At 41.9% G+C, this 21,591-nt stretch overlaps 1 protein-coding gene across 2 annotated transcripts in view; it reads right to left on the bottom strand.

Moving 5' to 3' along the window:
* LOC117264721 (enhancer of polycomb 1a) overlaps nucleotides 1-21,591 on the bottom strand; it is a 38,637-nt gene that overhangs the window by 16,378 nt on the left and 668 nt on the right. The window contains exons 2-6 of one of the 2 annotated variants that reach the window (XM_033638917.2): nucleotides 21,106-21,220; nucleotides 4,311-4,470; nucleotides 1,362-1,507; nucleotides 621-827; nucleotides 308-456 (exon numbers count right to left, since the gene is read on the bottom strand). In XM_033638917.2, coding sequence (XP_033494808.1) covers nucleotides 308-456; nucleotides 621-827; nucleotides 1,362-1,507; nucleotides 4,311-4,410 — 602 coding nt within the window. In that variant the 5' untranslated portion in view covers nucleotides 4,411-4,470; nucleotides 21,106-21,220. Of the gene's footprint in view, nucleotides 1-307; nucleotides 457-620; nucleotides 828-1,361; nucleotides 1,508-4,310; nucleotides 4,471-15,700; nucleotides 16,117-21,105; nucleotides 21,221-21,591 lie in introns of those variants that run through there. The other variant, XM_033638916.2, reaches the window with a different exon arrangement.

Here is a 21,591-nt window from a genome sequence, read left to right as displayed (position 1 = left end):
TGGAGTTGAACAATTAGTGCTTTAAAACCTTATCAGAAACCATTTCCAAAACACTGCTGGGGAGAACAGGAGCACAGCTGCATCAAACAATATTATATCAAAAAAAAAGGATATCTGTTCATGAACATCTGTCATCTAATCAGACAAGTGAAGCATGCCTTTATCACACTCTTGCATTATAAATCCCAGTGAAAAAGCCTCCTAATAGCAACTACTTGCCTAACAAGGTAGCTGATGCAGTTCAGACAACCCTAACAACCGCTGCCAAACTCTCTCTGGGCCAATTTCACTCGCTGGTCTTTCTTACCTCTTCTCCACTATCTCCAGTGTGAGGTGCAGCAGTTCCCTCTTGCTCTTTTCCCTCCTCTTGATCATCTCCAGGATGGTGACAGCTCGGCTCAGGTCCCTGCGCAGTTTCAGCATCTTCTCATATGACGCCTCGTCATTCTTTCGGTTCTGAAAATGGAACAGTGATAATTCAGGCATAAAGTGATCCCATTGATGCTGAAACTTTTTCAGACATCAAGTTACAGAGTCTCCTGCTACTAGGCCACCAAGACAGCACAATTTCCCCTATATGCCTTGTTGTCTGCCTCATTATCCTGGCTGCTGATTCCTACCTTCCTAGTCTGCATCTTCTCCGTCCGTCGGCGGAAGGCCACATAGGGGTCGCTGGTGCTAGAGCCATCCCGCTTCTCCTGCTTGACGTTGGGGATGAGGGAGCCACCCTTGCAGGTTTTCCTCTTTCGGCTCCAGTAGTCAAACACCTCCTTGATCAGCTCGTCGTCCTCCTTCAGCAGCAGTTTGGCCTCCTGGAGACTGACGAGCTGCAGAGTAACACAGGAGAGACCAAGTCAGTGCAACGCTCAGAGCCTCAGAACTGTGACGATTGATGGGACTCATTTGTTGCATGTATAATAACATAATAAACAGTACAGAGGAACCCAGCATTTTAAACAAGCTGCAGTCATTTCAAACAGCCATAAATACTACAAAACAATCCTTTTTTGGCTTTCAGCAGTGTGGAGGAGTTGCGTTGCCTTCAGGCACATGTCATAAACTCATACTTCTAAGTTTGACAGTTGTATGACTTTAAGTAGCCTACGTATTAGTCAGAGATGACAAGAACTCCATGCAACAGCTCAGTGCACAAATGCAGTAGCTTTTCATAACTATTAAAGAAACCAACCACTAAGGCAATGACCCACCTCTTGAATTACTAAATTACAGGGTCAAAACCAGAGAGTAAAGCACAGTCTGACTCAGTTAGCTTACTTAGTCTGTGTAAAAGCAAAACCAGAGATGTGTTTGTGCAAATACCGTGCAAACCAGTTCCTTCCCCCACACAGACTGACAAATACCTGCTGTCCGCTGCCTTTCTCCAGTCGGTCGATCATTTCTTCAAACTGCAGCGCCGTGATTTCCATTTTCTTCTTCAGCTTATTCACAAACGTCTCATCCTCTGAATCTAGGTCGTAGTCTGGCTGCTCTGTATCCAAACTGAAAGCTGTGAGATGGAGAGGAGTTTGTTACTAAAGAGACAGACACAGACACATTAATTCAAAGGCATTGCCAGGAACAGGACTGCCTGAAGTAGACACAACAGCGCTTCTGTAAACAATGCCTGAGCAGGCTGCACTGTGCATGAACCTGATGATGTATTACTAAATAATTATGACATATTGAAGCATATTTAACATACTTCATTACTCAGCTCTTTACCTTACACGGACAAATTCACAATGTGCAGAAATTCTGTAGCATTTGTTGAATAAGATGAGTTGGATGGAAATAAATAAAAAAGTGTGTTTTGAGAACAAAAGTGAAAAAGTGCCATGTCATGATTTCATAATGCATAGTCATTTTGGACTTAAGAAGCAGTACATTTCAGGCAAAGTCAATAAACACAGGCCACTGGGTATGAAATGCAGACGCCTTTATCTTCAGACTACTGCCAACCTTCAAAAAATAAGCACACTATTTTAATCATGACAAAGCACTGTGCCTGTGCATGGTCATGTGCCCTCACCAACGCAATGAAGCAGTGCTTCAGGACAAACACCAGGATCCAGGCCGGGAACTTAACCAGCCACTTGCTCATAAATACTGCCTGTGGCTAAGGTTTTCTGCCCTACCAGTCAGTCTTGCCAGAATTTCCAGCCATGGCCTGGAGATTCTCCAGACCGTAACATATTAGCCTGATATAATGTGGAAAATGACTGTCTGTTGTAATCCATCAGCTATTGTGATCACTGGACAAAAAGCATATGTTTACTGCACTGTCACTCTCAGAGCTGCACTCTAATAAACACATTAACCTGTCAAAACCTGAAGCATTTGGAAAGGTATGCATTCCCTCTCACCACCCCATATTTAAACTGTTAGATAACAGAAAGAGTGAGTGAGCTGAAAATTATAGTGAAAATATCTGCTAGAGCAGTCCCTGGGTTTACATGTTGCGAAATCAGACACAGCGCATTTAATGGCTGCAGTATACAGCAAAACACACCGGATTTGTTCTCATATGTAGAATACATCTTTGTTTAATGCCATCCCTGCAGATGAGGGAACTTTTGTAATCATTGTAGGAACCAGAAAACAAACCACTCTTGCACAAACTGCCACGAGTATCATGTCACTGTTGACCAGATGCTGGTAACAGCATTTGAGTGTGTGTAAAATATTTGCACAGACGGATGTGTCAAGTATTAGGCAGTAACACTGGTGATAGACAGCACACGCAGCACTTCATTTTGGTTGCAAACGTATTATTTCGCCTGTGCCAATATGCCAAATTCATTTTTGAACAGGGCGTTCTGTTGGTGCACTTCTCCTTTCAATCTCCCCCAATAACCTACTGACCTTTAATTTGTCTCACCCGTGGAGACTGCTCAAACACATTCAAACATTTTCTGAAATCACAGATCTGCTATCATACTCTCTGGGGACAACAACAGTTCCAATGTAGCACACGGTTGTGTGTCGAGACTAGGGTTGGGACTCGTTAGGATTTTAACGATTCCGATTCCTTACCGATTCCTTCTTAACGGTCCAATTCCTTACCGATTCCTTCTTAACGCTCCAAATTCTTAGCGATTCCTCTTACCGATTCCTACATTATATTCATTATACGTGCTAAGTATATAAGAAACACAAATGCAATCATACAAATACAAAAACTTTATTCTAACTGATGCACAGTACAATTAGATGAAAATAGGCTACAGATTTGTGTGTGGTGTGTATTTCAGATTTAGAGCTTGTATCATCTCCCTGAGAATATATAACAACAAAAAGTGATTCTCTGATTTCTACAGTAACACTATTAAAATTAACCACAACAATGTAATAAAAAATAGCCTACTTATATGCATTCATGCTTTGGCACTGTTATTTACGTGACAACACCTGAACATAACACACACAGACACACACTGGCTGTTTGTTTCTACCGCTCCCCTCGCTGGAAGCGGATCTCCAGCCGCCCGCCTCCGCTTTGATTAAACGCTGAAAATTAAATAAAAGAGGGAGACAGGTGTCTCCTATTTTATCTTATTTTGTTATATTCCTCCCTCTCCCCACGCTGGAAGTGTCGGACCTCCCACCGCCCGCTCCCGTCTCAAACACGGAGGTCTCTCTCTGCTGAGCACCCACGGTACACGCCTGGCCTGTTAAATAGCCTGTAACCATGACAACTGTGTAACACAAACTCAGTGCTTTAGTGATTAGATAATGTTGCGCTTGGTCGGGTTCGGACAGAAATATGCGGCCCGTGCCGCACTCTAATGGAAATGCACGTGACGTTTTTTGTTTTTTTTTGTTTTTTTTTAAAACAATCTAGGAACCGTTTGCAGGAACCGTTACGCCAAATGTGATGGAACCGGTTCCGGAACTTTTGACCCGGTTCCAAAAAAGAACCAGATCCGGATCCCAACCCTAGTCGAGACAGACATGCAGATGTCCCTTTCCCACATGAAATCTGCAACACTGCTGTGTTTGATTACCCACACATGCTAGTGATATCCACAAGTGTCCACACTGAGACTCTATATGACAGCTCTACTTCTTTTTTTTTTTAAGCACATGATCTGACACAAATGCTGCATTTAGCAGCCAGGTGCACTGACCTCACAACCACAATAACTAACTGCTCTACAAACCCCAAACTCAAACACAAATCTCTCCATCAGCAGCACAAACCCCCTGAAACCATCTCCCAGTGCATCCAAACAGCAACAACATCACCACGTGCTCACAGGCCACTAACACAGCTAAGAGGATAATCCTGTTGCAAGCGGCCCGCTACTCACGCTGTATGTGAATAAGCTGCTTTGGCATCTTGAACTCCCCGGGGTAGAGGGACTCGTAGTGCGTGATGTTGCGCTCTGCCTCGGGGACGGGGATAACCATGTTGTCCCGCTTCTCGCCATATACCTGCTGCGCCGAGATGGCCCGCTGGAGATGGTGCTCCTGCAAGAGAGACAGAAAACAGCTGTTTACAATAGACTGCTATTTAAGGAGCTCTGCAGACTTTGCTAATTTAGTCTTATAGTGTTCTTTTTCTCCCAGAGACATCCTCACACTCCCAAGGCAAAATGAACATCAGATTTATCAACCAGTAGACCAAGACTGTTTTTGATAAATATTGCTTCATTACACGGATATGTATTGAGGAATAAAACACTGGTGTATGATGGGAATAAAAAGGAACAAGACTGATTTAGCTGGTGAAAAAATACAGCTGGAGTTTAATACATGCTTTATTTGTTTCCAGATGTTTTGAATACCCAGTCTCACTCAGAGAGGACCATCAACCACAGAACAACCCAATATTCCATATTACAAACATTAAAGTACAGGATTTAACAGCACAGGTTTGCCGTTTTAGTAATGTGGGTCTTCCACACAAATTTCAGCACAATCACAAATGACATCTCACAACAGGAGGGATTACAATCCCAAACTCTCATTGGACTTGCAGGATAGTTTATGAGCACAATATGTTGCAGAAGCTATGAGGAAATAGTTGCACAATGTTTAAGAAATATAAATCATAAATAACTGATTAAAAAAACCCATGAATTTCCTTTCTTTGCAGTTTTTTTTTTTAACTTCCCAGTATGAGTCCTGAAGCCTGCTAAAACGAGTGCAAAACGTGCTGGCAATTATCCAAAAAGCAAGCATTGCAAAACAGGATCAGGCTGCCACAGTCACATATCATCCTAAATCCTTTTCCCTTCCTTTACTAATCATCTTCGCAATGTTTTTCCTGGCATTTCTTAGCTCTTATTTTTCAACCCTATCTCTAATCATTTGTCTAGGCTTGTCTAACCAGGCAGAACACACTATTTGTCACAATATGATATGCTTCTATATACCATCAGATCTCAGTGCTGTTTCTCAGGAGAAATGAGTCACTGGAAGAAAAATCGTGTAGGATTTGGGGAGCTGAGGGGGGCCTGTGAGATACAAGGAGCATCAGCAAGTGCACTGGTGTGTCAATCCACTGCCAACACACAGAAGTGAGATTCACTCAGCGTAGTTGTACTTCAAAGCATGTGCTTTCTGGCAAAGACGTCATTTGGAGCCCTGCACAGGTAACCCTACTATCACAACAGTGACTCACTGTTTTCATTTGCTGCAACTGCCAGCTCGAGCCAGTCGCGAAGTTAGTTGAAGAAGTAAAAAAGTTTATGAAAATGCTGTTGCGCATTCTGAGCCACAGGATCATAGATTAAATACCTGCAACTTTCTCCAGCAGCAAATCTGGTACTTTAACTAACTTGGCAACACAAGCAAGGACGTTGGCAAATGAGTCACATAGTTTGACTCTTGAACTTGGCGAGCACAGAATGTTTTTACATTATGCAATCTGATACGAACACCTAAAAAATGTGCTGCTGAGAGAAATCCCACACCATTAAATCACATACTGTTGAAATATGCCTGAATAGCATATTACTTGAGGGTCTTTAAAAGCACCCTTATTATTGAGTGATGAGAATGTAATGGTTGACTTTCATTAAAGAGACAGCTCATCCCAAAATCAAAAATACATTTTTTCCCCTCTTACCTACTTTTCAGTCTAGACTGTTTTGGTGTGATATGCTGAGCGTTGGGGATATTGGCCATCAAGATGTCTGCCTTCTCTCAAATATAGTAAAACTAGATGGCACTTGGCTTGTGGAGCTCAAAGTGCCCAAAAAATATATTTGAGAAACACAACAGCAATGTCTTCTTCCAAAAAACATGATCTCATTACTCAAGACAAATCACAGACCTTGTTGTGAGCAGTTGCATACAGGAACTGTTTTTATTCCCCTGAACAACAGCTGTATCATGAGTATAAAGAGTGCTTATTAGCGCAATACTGCTAGCTCACCTGAGCTAGCTAAGGTTACAGCTAAGCTGTGGATTACTCCATAAATGTTCACACTGTGCAATGCTATGAACACAAGCCTCTTATCCATTAGTAGTGTGTGGTGATATGGAAGAAGGGTGAAGTTTGGCAGAAAGAAAACAGCTCCTACATGACACTGCTGACAACGAGGTCTGTGGATTATCTTGAGTAACTGGGAGGTGATTTCTGTAGGGGGGCAGAGTGGACGAGTGACATCTTGTTCCATTATTACGGGTGTGTATCACTAGTTTCATCCTGATGTGAAATGATGTTGATTTCCTTGGACAAAGGTACGATATTTGGAGATATCAGAAAGTCTGCCACAATACAATTTTGATTCTAATCAATTCAGGGGTCTACAATTGATTTGATTATGACAGTCAGTATCCTTATTATATATATATATATTTTTTTTTTTTTGGCTGCTTACCATTATCTGCCTGGCACTAGGCTGCTAGCACTAATTAAATGTTTAGGAGGGAGGTTTTGCTTGGACAGAAGTGGTGACAATTTCAAAAATAAAGACGTATCTTAAAAGACAACATTAGGGGTGGGGGAAAAACGATTTTTAGATGCATCAAGATTCTGTCTTGAACGATGCAAGCATCGATGTGGAAAACTCATAAATCGATTTTAATTTTATTTTTGTATTTATTTTTCAAATTACTGCAACTCCTCGACCATTCACGCTATCAACGTAATTCCAACAGATTCTGAAAGCTGAGAAGTGGTGATATACGGTACATTACAGTAGTGATGTCATTACCTGTGGAGCAGGGGAGGGAAGTGAGCACAGCAGGAGGAGAGTTTGGGTGGCGTTTTCTTTGTAAATAATATTTAGTGTTGGAAATAATAGTATTTGTGGTTTTTTGAGAGGTTTTGAGTTTTTTATGCCGTGTTTTTTGACGTGTTTTCGTCATGTTTTCACCATAGTCCGTAGTTTTGCCATCGTTCGTCTTTTTGCAATAGTTCGTTTTTTTATAGTTCATAGATAGTTATAGTCAGGTATAGTTTTGTAAATACTGGAGGAGAAATGTCGAGGAGGTCGACGAGGGACAGGAGAGTCCTGTTGAGATTTGTGGATGAGGAGGATGGACCGGAGGAGACTGGTGGAGTGTAGTCATCTCAACCACAGTAAGTAATACAGTTTGTATGCACTGGATATGTATTCCCAGCTTTATTACAATAATGTTTTTCTGTTTTATAATCTAAATCGTTGCCCTTGGAATCGGAATTGAATCGAATTGTGAGCTGCCTAGAGATTCCCACCCCTAAACAACATGTATTGACGTTTTCACTTTGCATCAACAATACTGGATTGTTAATTATTTCATTGATATATTGGTCCAGATTGATAAAACGCTGTAGCACTATCCAGTATATTATGGAAAAGGCAGCCGTCTCTGCAGCCAATATCTCCAATACTTGGCAACTCACACCAACACAGTATGGATTGATAAGAGGCACCACAGGTAAAAGGAAAATATTTTTATGATTCGGGGTAAACCACGTAAACCCTAGTAACATTTCCATCAAATAAATTGCAGCTTATTACAAATGTATGCTCACTCTGTAGAGCACAATCTTTGAAGGCCTTCTCTTGGTGGTTGATGCAACAGATGGCCAATCCAGTCAAACTAACAGACCCATCTTGCTCTAACAAGTATTTTAACAGGGCTCCTACTCACTTTACACGTTACACACTTTCTTTTCACAGCCACAGTTTATTGGGTGGATTCTGAGATATGGGTCAGTGTTCAGTGACATACCAATTGAGGCTGGCAAATATGGCCATCGACGAAACCGCGTCTGTGCATGGCTAATTTTCATTACCCGGAAACCATTCAATTTTAGACACTTCCACACTTGCGTGGGAGCTTTAAGTGGTTAGGGCCTTAAGTATAATCCAAAGCCATGAGGAGCTCTGCATGGAGTAACAGGAGAACCATATCAGCGCTGTGAGCTGGCATGAAAGGACACAGCGTGTGTCCAGAGCTGAACCATCTGCCCCTGGTAAGCTTATCAACAAGCCGAGCGTTGTACACTTTCTCTGCAACCAATGCACAAAGAAAACAGCTTATTGCGTGATCCAGACTATTTTAAGTTTACCTCGAGGAGCTTGGGACTTAAGTGAAAGTGTTCACTCAAGAGGTTTCAGGCAGCATCCATCACCAAATGCCTGCTTGTTAAAGGCTGTAAATGATTTGGGATGTAAACCACAAACAAAACAGCCATCTATTCACAAATCACTAGTAAATTGTCACCAATGTGAGCTGGCGTGTTACTTTAAACACAACTGAATTTGGCATGTTCACACATGCAAATCACAGGTTTTGGAGGAAAGAAAGTGCCTCATTTGGCTTCGATTGTTGCAGTGTGTGCAGACAGTCAAGCCAAGCTCACTGAAACTTTCGCACAGCCCTGTTCACTGCCCACAAACACACAACCACCCGCAATAAGCCAACAGTTTCGTGTGATCCTACATTTGACAACCCCTTGCTTAGCCAGTATAAAACTGCAGCCACTGTGGTTCTCTGTCCCCACATCTCAGCAACTTTTGACTTTAAATGTAAAAAATATATAAATATATATATTTTAAAAAACAAACTCTGAACACTTAGTTGGGACTGCATTTTTGCAGTTCCTTCAGCTCTTTATTTAATGGCACTTTGACAACTGAGAACACAGCAAAATCAATTTTATTTATTTTTTTAATTATTGTTTGTGGGCTTTTTGCCTTTAATGACAGGACAGTTAGTGAACGGGGGAGACAGAGAGAGAGTGGGGGCTGACATGCAGCAAAGGGCCGTGAGCCGGATTCGAACCCACAGCCGCTGCAGTGCAATGCCTCTGTACATGGGGCGCCGGCACTATCCTCTACGCTACCGACACCCCAGCAACAGTACACCGTCAGCCTTAACCAATGACTACAAGCAAAAGCTACTGTACATCTATGTTGACAGCAATTGCTACTTTTAATAGAGAAACATTTAAATGGCATGTATGTATGGGTCAGTACTGACATAATAACATGGTTTATTATGAGTAAAGATTACATTGTGTACATAAAAATAATAGCCCTGGTTTAGCTTCACATTATATAATGAGGCAGAAGTCTAAACAGGAGCATCCAAAGGAAACCAACCATATTTTGAAAGCCTAAATGTAAAATATGTTTCTTCCAAAACATCCATAAATATTGTATGCGCCATTACTCAGCGACAGCCACCTGGCATGACTGTGTGGACAGTAGTTACAGAGCTCTGATGACAAACAGACGCTGGCAAACACAAGGACAGATTCCTGCTTCATTAAGGAGTTGTCAGCCGATATGACATGACCTTATGTAAACTCTGTGAACCGACGCTTAACCGACACGGCGCTGGGGTTTGTTCTCTCATGTAGCTTGTCAAACACATCCTCAGACCTCGCCCTCTGTGAACCCCACTGTCTGACACGCTGATGAACCTTGAGATTTGTGAGTTAAGGAACCTGCATAAAGAGTGAGCGTAAGGAACCAATTAAACCTGAGCCTGGCCCAGACTTCCTTTCGCATACTTCTGTAGAGGATATCAGCCTGGCAGATTTGCAGCAGGCTACCCTGAGCTGCCTCTGACTTAAAGATATCCTGATCTTTCGCAGCTGTGATCCTCACAACCAAGGTGCACAGCCTGGGATTTCCTCTGTTGAGAAATTGGGTGAGTAGGGATAAAAGGGCTTTTGAGAATGGCACATGGGAAATAGTACACTAGGCTATTCTAGGACCTCTAGCAACTGTCTGTTTTAATCGAATTAAAAGCTGACAAGTCACTACTGTATGTTTGTTTCTGAAAAAATCTACATTTTAAGATTGTTCAGGCTGAAACGCTGACTTCTCTTTATTCTCATTCTCCCCAAACAAACAAAAAACAGGAGGCAAGAGTTCAAGGACACTTCCAAGAGAAAACGCAACTGAGTGTTAATGCTGGCCAGATACACAGCGGGCACAAATGTTACAACGCCTCAGCAACAGAGTAGTTCCTAACTGCTCTGCCTCTCACCCCAGAAAACACAAATTAATATCGAACCTACAATTCTCTCTTCTTTCTACACAAAATGTTCTGGGACTGTGGAGACTTCACAGTGGCAGTGCTGCTTTCTGTCACGGCCACAGATGCAGATAGAGGAGAGACAAATGAAAATCTATTTTTCACAGCACCACGCGTTCCTTCCATTAAATGTTCCCAAGAAAAATAGATGACTCCAACAAAAGTTGCCATGGCAACAAAAGTGTGGCCTCCAGCAGGTGTTTTCAGCTCATGCTGACCAGAGGAAGGCAATCTGCTCAGTGAGTCAAGGCATAAACCCTATCTAAAATCCACAAAGCACAGCCACGCATGCCATGACACTATCAGGCAGCCAAAACACAAGACAGGCTACCACTACATTCTTTCACAGCAAAATCAGAAGACATGTCTGATGTTTTACATTATCTATAATTAAAATGTAATGTAATGTTTAATAAACCACCACAAAACACCAAAATGACATAATCTAAGTAGCAAAACATGCATCACACTGTTGCTGGGGCATGAGAGCTACGCAACTTTAATAAGGGTGTGTTCCTTCATAAGCTCATGCAGTCGCTGTGGCAAGTTGTCGCTATTTTGAGCACTAAAATGATTTTATAATTTAGATCACATATATGCATGTTTTCATCTAATTACCAGAGGATAGCTAGCATATATCTGAGCGACAATTTGTGTGAAACAGAGTTCATCTTCGCTGTTTGCGTTTTCTGATCTCTATTAGATCATGGAGAGCTAGGACTGCAGCAATAACCAAAATACTGCAACACTGCGCCACTGACAAGCCAACCAGAGGGTATGGCAAGCAACCATCACGACCATTATGTTCATCTTATTTTTTTCCATGGGACTGCTGAATATTTACACTATGCAATTAATGTCAGTGGCGTGATGAGGCACTGAGCGTCTATCCACTGAACACTTGCATTTTGTTTTCTGGTTGCCAAAAGTTGAAAAATATTAACTTTGGGTAACACGCTGCAGCTGCTTGTCACTGTCGCTTTTTACCTAGCCCTCCAATCCCAGTGGCGAAGAGGCGAGGGACCAGGGTTTACGTACCAGGCATATGCAGGCTTTTTGTTGGTATCACATGCAGCTGTCCGACAAAGAAAATATCAACGGCCTTTTAGAAGCTAAATCATTTATGCTGTTTGCAAAATTGTATCGCGCTTGATGTGAATTAAACAGGCAGTTACGTCGAAATTACGTCTCTGGGCAAGCATGTCATCATTGAAATGGATCATATAATGTTGTGGTGGTGACTTTAAAACTTCAGCATAGAGGACTTTTATTGCAACTTTCGTTTCTGTCTGGTTTCTGTTACCTTACCTTCAAAATTACCGCTGGCTTACCGGAGCCTCTCCTGCTCCATCTGAGCTCTGAGTCTCAATGTGACATGATGTGAAAGCATGCACAGGCATCAGTGTTGATTGGCTATCACTTGTGCCGTGTAACCAATCAGAGGGGGCTGTAGGCGGGACATTGTTACAAAGCCCAGTGAAGCGGGGACTGCAGGCAGGAAGCGAGACGGCTGTATCAGAGCCAAAGGAGGGAGTTTCAAAATACATTTATTTGATTGGTTATCGATGAAAAAAACGTCCGATGCCAATTACGGTAAACAGTAGGTTGTGTTTACTCGCACACTGTGCGCCTAAATCATTTTCCCGGTTCACACATATATTTTTAGGGGCTCGCACTGCAGAGCACTTCTGCCCGTGCCGGACAGAAACTTCGCCACGCCGGAAATCCGGCGCTGTGCGGGAGAACTTTAATCCCTGATTATATCGAATGAGCTATAATAAATTTGGGCAATACAGCTCAAATATAAACCCAGATAATGCAGATCAGATTTTAGGATGTTAATTACAGACTCATCTATTTATCCACCAAAGCTGTAGAGAGTGCCTCCTTGCCTCTTCAGAGCACACACCATACTCACAACAGTCACAGTCTCCCTTTTAGAGTTCTCTGTGCGGTTAGGTGGCGGCATCAGGGATAAATTCTCCACAAAGACCTTTAACACACCGCAAGTCTCCTCGTAGAACACACTGGCGATACACTTCACTCTACCACAGCAAGCCCGACAGTGGATAGTGGGGTGATTTACAATAATGACGCGATTAGTCACTTTGCTCAATAGGCTGCTTCTTAATTAAACTTGTATTTAAGTAATTTAATTTGAAGTGATTTATTGCTGTTTAAATGTAACCATAGGCTTTTAAATGGCTATTTAAAACATTTGTCCGGTAGCTGTTCAATATGGCGGGAATATTAAGGACCACATTGGCCATCACAAAAAACAAAACAAAAGTCTAATGTAAATCCCAGGTGGGACTAAAAGTCTACCACAAAGACCAACCATCACAGCACTGAACTCTACCTTGTACAGACAGTTTAACTAATGTGGATATTTTGTATCATAGCAACCAGACGCAACCAAAGCGTCTCAGCTGGAAAAACACTGCGCCCCTTAACAAGTGTTTACTTTGTTTTACAACTTATCTTTTTTATTTAAAAAGCATTAATACACCTCTTAACAGCCTCACAATAAAGCTTATTTATAAAGCACTAAACTCAGGATAAACTAAATAATTTACAACAACAAAAAATATAGGTAATGCCACATTTTGCGCTATTGAGCCACCCTTAATCACTGCAACAACCCCGACAACAGCAGTTAATATTGTAATCAACATACTTATTTATGACATACTTTATTTCTTCTTGTGCCCTTCCTAAACTGCACATTGTAAGACTTTGCTGAGACCACGGTGACCCTTGTAATTCCTGACACGCTACATCTGCTCCTCTGAACATGACTTGATGAATATCTGCATATCTACGAGTGCAATTGTAACAATCACAGACTCCCTGATTAGGCGATGGGACAAAATGTCCTTGTTGGCTATTGTCTTGGCGATGCATGTACTAACTCTACTGCTTCTATAAACTGCAACATAGCACTGACAAACAAAGCCTTACAACAGAAAATAAACCCATGTGATGTCTGTGAAGGAGCCACTGTGGAGCTCAGCAGGTGAATTGTTTTATGCTGAGCAGAACATTGTGTAAGTACAGATTAATAGTGAATGAAGTGCAATATTTCCAGTTTCACTGCAGCTACTGATGGCGCACAAATTGTGCTTTTAGAGGTTAATTATTTCTGTCAGCTTTGACACCATGAATGCTGATGAGGCACACATACAAAGGCACTTATTTTGGTGATTCAAATGAGCCTAAAAAGCAGCCTGTAAGCTATAGATTCAGCTTATCGCTGACACCAGGTGTATTCTGTCACCAAACTGTATACCCCGAAGAGGACAACCTGTCAGCACCATTAGTGTGAAACAAAAAGATGTTACTTCCTATGTGTGAGAGCACCTCATCAACATCACAACATGTGCTTACTCGCTTCATAAATAGACATTCTCAGGTCAGCATGTGGTCACTCAGTCAGTTCAGCACAGCAAGAATCCATTGTTGCTGGACAGGAAGTGGGTCAGGGAGCTAAGCCATGCACAGCCTTGTAGTAAAACTGTCCTCTTTATCTCTTCCGTCACTCTGTTATGTAATGCCGCTGTGTGTATGTGTACAGTAGGTGGGGGAGGGCCGGCAGGGGGGCAGGATTTCTGCTGACTTTGCGGGCCCCCGTATGTGCTTTCCTAGTGTTTGTGTCTGCTGAGGCATCTCGGCGGCATAGAGGGGCTCTCCTGCTGATCCGGTGACAGTGAGAAATTCAGCAGAGCGGGCCAGGAGGGGTAATAAACACTGGCCAATACACTATTTTTTTTTTTTTTAGTTACAACCAGATATGTACTACAACAACATCTTGGTTCAAACAAATCTTAAGGCAGAACAAGTATGAAGTCTAAACATAGAGGGCTAGTTGGACAGGTTTTTCTACAGTGTGTTCAGCAAGTAAGAGTGAATTGAAAGGACTGACCCTGTTTGACTTGTGCTGCAAATTCAGTATCTGAGCTGTAGCCAAAGTAACAAGCTGTGATCCCAACGGGTTATACTTATGTGGCTTTGCATGATCCATCTACAGGCACAATGCAAATCATGACTATATTTAGACATGATTTGAATGTGAGTAATGTATAATACAGACCTACCCTACTACACACAAGAGTAAACAACCTAGAAAGACAGCACAGATTCAACGAAAAATTCTGACCAGCTAAAACACACTGTAGATAACAGGAATACTATCTGAAAAAACGACCTGAAAAGTAATTAAAGTCAAGCTTTAAGTGACGATCTGAGCACCCAGAGTGTTGCAGAACACCTGAATTATGTTGCAGATAAACAAATAAACTCTATGTGACAGTGAGACGACATTCTGCAAATGCCTGAAAACAGCAAATAAAGCCCTTGATTCATATGCCATCAGCACTACAAAATAAATTCCCTAATTTTACAATTGTTTACACACCACACATTGAATAACACACCCTGAACTGTTACATGTTGCAATTAGGTGACCCTCCTCAATTTTCAATAATGCATACACATTTGAAAATATGGCTACATCAGTCGAGACTCCTATCACCATCAGTCCAGAGACCAAAACAGATGTCATGCTGAAAACACGAATACAGCCGCCTCTAGGATAACACCATCATCGCCATACCGTGCATGTCAGAACACATTATGCTCCCAAGACACTGTGCAACTCTGCAAGTGTGTGTTATGATTAAATACAGGGCAGGATCTGCAGGATTCTTCCCCCCTCTGCGTTCTCCGCCAAACTAGCGGCGGCAAGTGCAGGCAGTGTGCAGCACACATGGCAGAGCTGGAGCTGTCAACACGCAACACCTAGCTGTCAAACCGGGCTGGGGGGCTCACTGTCTCCCCCTGGCATTTGTTCACGGAAAGTACACCACGTCCAAGGCCTGTCCCCGCTTGCCTTTACCAAAGAGAAAGTCAACAAAATGGTGGAACAGATACAAGTCACGTGACTTCTTTGTGCTTTCGGGTGCAACTTGAAGTGAAACAAACGGACACAACACGGCTTACGAATACAATATCGCACCGCTGCGACCTTATGATAACACCTGTGGTGGAGCGGGGTCGTAATATTCAGTATTCGTCGAGATCCGTCGTGTGCACTAAAGAGAAGACATGGCGGCCATTTTGCACAAGCTTGCGCAGGCAACATAGTGGCGCCCCTCGATATGAAAACACAGCCAAAGTGATCCAGCACCAGTCGGACAGCAATAAAAAAACATACCGATTCCTCCTCTTTTTCCATCCCAGTCGGCATCTGCGGCACTGCCCGGTTGATTGAGGCATACTCGTGCAGGTCCGGCAAATCCTCGCAGCGGAAGACGGGTAGAGGCTTACTAGCATCCAGCGCCCGTGCCCGAAACGACAATTTACTCATTTTTATAGTAAAAGATGCAGCATAAATCTATTCGATCTGCTCGGAATAACAGCAGGTTTGCCTCGAGTTCTCATGGATGAATCTGTGACGGTCTCTAGGAGTCAGCCGGTCGATTGAGGGCAGGCTTGGGTCCGTAGCAGCGCGAACAGAGCCGGGCAGGCCCGGGTCTCGGTCGCTCTCTGTCGGTCTCTTTTTTTCGTAGGCTCCGCTGTTCCTCCCCGGTTCAATACGCCATGGCCAACATGGCGGACATTACAAACTCATGCAGCTCTCAGCTCGCTCCAAGCGGCCCAACCCCCTCGATCACACAAACAGCCATTCCCACGCAGTTTCGCACGCGTGCGCGCTCGCGAGACCCTTGGGGTACGGGGGAAGGAGGGAGGGGTGTACCCGACGGTGGGGGCAAGATGCTGGATGCTGATGAAGGGATGTGAACTTCCCAGGCTCGGGATGTTCTCATCCTGTAATACGCCAGGCTGATGCTGACGTACGAAAACATATTTATTCTCGGTGTTAAATAAATAAATAATAAAAAAAAATAGCAATAAAAAAAATAAAAACTGAACACCTGTGGGCAGCACCACAGCAATAAAACAGATGACATTTATGAGTTAAACACAATCACCACAAGTTATGTTAGATTGCTTTTTAACCTTGAAAGGACACAAAATAATTAACTTCCATCGTGTGTTAAAATTAACATGCAACCAAAAATAGGACACGTTCTGCCGGTTAGGTTCAATTGTTTTGCAAATAGCGCCACCCTATGGTACAAGCTCTAACACACTATAACGCTCTATTATGATTACAGGAGAGCTGTCTCTGCTTTCCTTTTCTGTTAATGCAAAACACATATTAACAGGGTCAGACAGAGCTAGAAACGTGGGCAAACATTTCCCTCTTCACAACTGTGCTGTCATCACTACCGTTTTTTAAACAAATAAATACAAAGATTGTTTACTCACACACTGTACATGCACCTGCTGAGGCTGGACACTAACAGAAACACACCACAATAACAGGCTGAGCAATAAATACTAATCTAGTGAGGCTATGTAATTTAAATTTTGGATAATATCATATATATTGGCCACATCCAAGTTAATTTATTTTAATTATACCTCTACTCAAACAGCACCATAAAACAGTATTGCAAATTGTAAACATAATGTGCTTGCAGTTAAGAAATTGATTGTTCACATACAGCAAGGCTGAAAATACTTAAGTTGATTTATTCTTTAATTTACTTAACAGTACAAACGATGTGGAAATCTCCAGGCACTTCATAATTTGATTTAGAGGGCAAAGATTCAATTGCAAAATGATTATCAATGCATCAAAATTTTTCTCACTGTGACTACTTTTAAAACATAGCATATTGTATTTGAGATGACCCATATTTAAACAAAGTGATGAGTTTACGTGCATACAGTATAGCTCTTGTCCAGGTCTCTTTTCCATTCAACTTCATAGAAGCCAAAATGCTTCCATACCCTAGCTTTTGAACCAGAGGTGTCAGTCAGGTTGTATCCCTGTGCAGTTGCTTGTGCTAACCTTTTGTCGGATATTTATGCCGGCGTAGTGTCCAGAGTTTGCATACTGTAATACTTTACTGGCAACATTATGCAATTTACATACTGTTGAATAATAAATGGTCCACAGCCTTTTTATTTTAACACATGAAGTGCATTAATGACACACTAAGAAAGCCAGAAGCAGGGTTTTTGAGGTGAACAGACTAAGCATAGTTATTTCTTCACCACAGAGGTGTTTGAAGTTGGTTAATGCTACAGTGTCTGTTGGTCAGCTGGTCACATTCGTTTACTTACTGTCGACCGCTGCAGCGCTCAGTTAACATTGGTCTCTATTAGGGTTGGGCCGATGTCAAAATGTTCAGACCGGTTTGAAATAAAGCCAAACACCTGACCAGACTGGCATAACCCAATTTTACAGGTGTCACCGCTCCCAAGTGGAACATAATGACACTGTGGGCAGCAGACTGTCGTCTCACATCATGCAACATCAGAGCTCTCTGTCCATACTAAATCCATTAAATATGCACTTCTGTTACTTCATGTTAACAAACCATTTGAATATCAGCTATTTGCTTGAGATCAGACTAGAGATATAACCACTTAAAAGATGACTTGCTATCCTTGTACATTACTTTTTAAACAGAAAACACACATTATGTTGTGATATTTAATGGAAATGACAAATGATATAGCCAGCAGCAAGTTGCCTAGCTTGCAAGGGTCATTTAGCTCATCAGGAACTTTCCTCTCCCTGGTGATCTTCGTCCATCCAGCCTCCACCTGATGTAGGTTTTTGTAGTGAAGTTACCTTAACTTCATGATTCAGCTGTTCTTGTCCACTGCAGTGCTTTCAAAGTGAGCGACAGATATAAATGAAAAACACACCTACCAACAAAAGTTCAGCTGACAACAGCAGCACTGTGTCACTTGCATGTACTTAGGACACCTCTCATGTCAGCTTCAAACCCCAAACGTTGCCATATTAGTGCAGTTTAATTTTTTTTTGCCGCATCTTCTCTCGTCACCCCAAAAAACCCACAAATTTTGTTGTAAACAAACACAGCCTGTGCTGCTCTGCCCCTGCAATCTCTTAAATTGTGATCTCCTTCATGTTGCTGACACTGGCCAATCAGATACTGTTAGCTCCATTTATAAACATAATATTAAGTTGATAACATTGTTATATTGCTTGTTATTGATGCAATACATGTTGAATTTAGCGCAGTGAAGCCATCAGCAAAGGTTGCAGATGTACACTACTTTTCAATTAGCCATTAGGCGTTATAGTAACAAATGCCATTTCGCATAAAATCAATCCGGTTTAAGCTCGTACAGCAGGCCGGACAGGACCAGCAAAACCTGAGATCGTCCCAACTCTAGTCTCTAGGTAATGGCGTAGAAAAGTATTCACAATATACTTCACATTCACCTCGCAAATGTAATCATTTAGACATTAAATTAAAACCTAGTTGCGACCTCTGCCTTTTGGATCGATAAATTATAATGAAAATACACTCTAGCGTGTTCACTCTGTAGACTGTCTGGGGGATGCACTGCCCACACAGTTGAGCTGCATCTCTTCATTCTGTCTGTTAACAAACATTTAGATTTGTAAACTGATGCTGAATTGTCCATGTCCACTTGCAATGCATCTATGAATCAATTATTTCCCCAACCCCTACTCACATAAAATTACTGATTCTGTTTTGTAATTCTTGACAATGTGCTTGGCCGATAACAAATTGTGTGCTATTGTGGTGGTTCTAATGGTCCTTGAAGGATATTATGACCACAAAAAGAGCAGAATAGATCCATGGATTCACACCTTGTCAAGCAACAGTAATCAAGATTCGCTCAGACTGGCAACACTGTTTAATTTATCAGCTGTCAACAAGTGTTGGTTCATCCCAGTGTAGCTTCATCTTCTTGTTCGTAACTGTCAGATGTGGAAACCAGCACAGTCTTCTGCTGCTGTAGCCCAAAAGTGTCAAGGATGGGCACTGCATGTCTTGATGGGTCCTTCTGCACATTACTGATGAACTGTCATGTTATTTACATATGATCGCTCATTAGATGATGTATGTCTTGCCTTTCTCAGCTGACATCTTTTGACAATGTGCCATTTTTTTTAGTCACAGGAGTGCAACTGCAGGGCTTGATGCTACCTTTTTTCCCAAGGAGCACATGTGCTCCTAAGTTTAAAAAGTAAGGAGCGCATAATGAATTTGTATACAAAATGTACAGAAAGGTAAAATCATCAAGTTTTGAAAAAGTATTGCAATTTAATTTTGTCTTTACTGTTATTATCTCATATATATTATCTTTGCAATATGATTATCTTATATAATGTTACTACTATCCTTAAACATTCTCCAGGTCCTCTGAAACTCTGCAGGACTTATTTCCACCCTGCCCAGTGGTGGTACCGTGGCGAACGGTCCCTAACTGTGGGGAGAACGGAGCAGGCTTCCCCGGAGGTCCGCCGCTTTTCCGCCACACTTTGACTTATTCCCACCCAGCCGACAGCCTGGCCATGGAGAACAGTCCCTAACTGCGGGGAGAACGGAGCAGGCTTCCCCGGAGGTCCGTCACTTAACCCGGTCCGTCTCCTCCGCCACACTTTGACTTATTTCCACCCGGCCGACAGTGGGACTTATATTCATTGTGCCGACAGTGGCTTGGAAAACCACCCATAACCGTGTCACACGGGAAAGAGGGAAGGCGGCTGGAGTTCCTCCCACATTTGCGGTTAGATTATCATATTTTTTTATTGACAAAAATATAGGCTGCTTCGGCTGATTTTTTTTATGCGCACATGTGCCCCTAAATATTTTTTACAGTTCGCACACACCTATTTTTAGTCGCAAATGCGAGTGAAACGCTCGCACTGTCGAGCGCTGAACTGCCTGTCTTTCAATCAAATCATTCTTGGTTATATTACATCAATCACAGTAGTCACTAAACTCAAATGTTTAAAAGGTGATGTGTTTTGCACAAATGATCTAACGACACTCTAAGTCACCAAAATCATATGCTTTGTCCATTTGTGCGATCTAGGCCAACAGCTGCTTAACATCTTCACACAAAACTTAATATTTATGTTTGATTTAAATTAGGCCCTAACGAGTGTCAAGAAGACCCTAAGACACATGACTATACACACATAAGTGCAATTACTGTCACATTAGTGTTACAGTTCAAAGCTCCTTTCTTCAGATGTAAAAGTAAAAAGCCTTATTATGTCATTATAGTAACTCTAAAACCTCACTCAAGGCAAACTTCCTTCTGCAGGACAAGAGCAAGCCTCATTATAAATGTTTCAAAGTATAATAATTTGCATTCTCGGGCTTTACCACTAACTATCTAACTGTTTGCACGCTACCCCTGTCTACACACATTTTGTGCTTATGATGCAAGTCAGCTCAAGTGTTTATGTCCACACAGACAAACTCATTGGATATATTCATCTTTACAACACGTGCGTAAAGATTGACATTGCAGCACATACTGTTAGTGCCACATGATTGTGTAAATACTGGTTTTCTCCATATGCAACACTGAGAAATAAGAAATGCACATGCAGACATTTTTAAGGCGGATCCTGAACACCACCCTGATTTTTACATTGTGATATATAAGAGTACAAAAAAAACCTAAATTATATATATTTCACTGTGTTATCAAAAAAGAATTAGAAAGATAAGAAATGCAAATAACCTGTAGGGGTGGATGAGAATTCCTGTAAGTGAGTGATACAGATGTGGGAGGCTGACATGATAATCATCATCCATTTGGGAGCAATAGGCTCGCAGCTGTAGACCATAATGGAGACCTGTGAAACAGAGAGTTGCAAGAAAGACATACTAATATAAAACACATCATTAACAGACTCTAATGTGTTAAAAAAAACAGGGTTAATATGATTTATTAGCCAGATAAATGCACCATGTCTTAGCAATTACTGTCTAATTGTTATTTTCTTCTCTGTTGGGCAATAATTACAATGATAAACTGAAATATGTGGGATCACTGGGGGGGGGCAAGACATGACAATTATCAACACACACCCACAATAGCGTTCACAAATCAGCATTGGCTCTTTTTATGTTCAAATGACAGTATGAATTAGTCAGGGAGGCGACTGCCTTTGGACTGTCTTTAATAATGTAGAACAAGTTTTGTTGCTACAACACCAGAGTGCCC

This window comes from Epinephelus lanceolatus, chromosome 20, assembly GCF_041903045.1.
Source record: "Epinephelus lanceolatus isolate andai-2023 chromosome 20, ASM4190304v1, whole genome shotgun sequence".
NCBI lineage: Eukaryota > Metazoa > Chordata > Actinopteri > Perciformes > Serranidae > Epinephelus > Epinephelus lanceolatus.
Note: the sequence above shows the minus strand (reverse complement) of the source record. Positions and strands in the feature narration are given on the sequence as shown.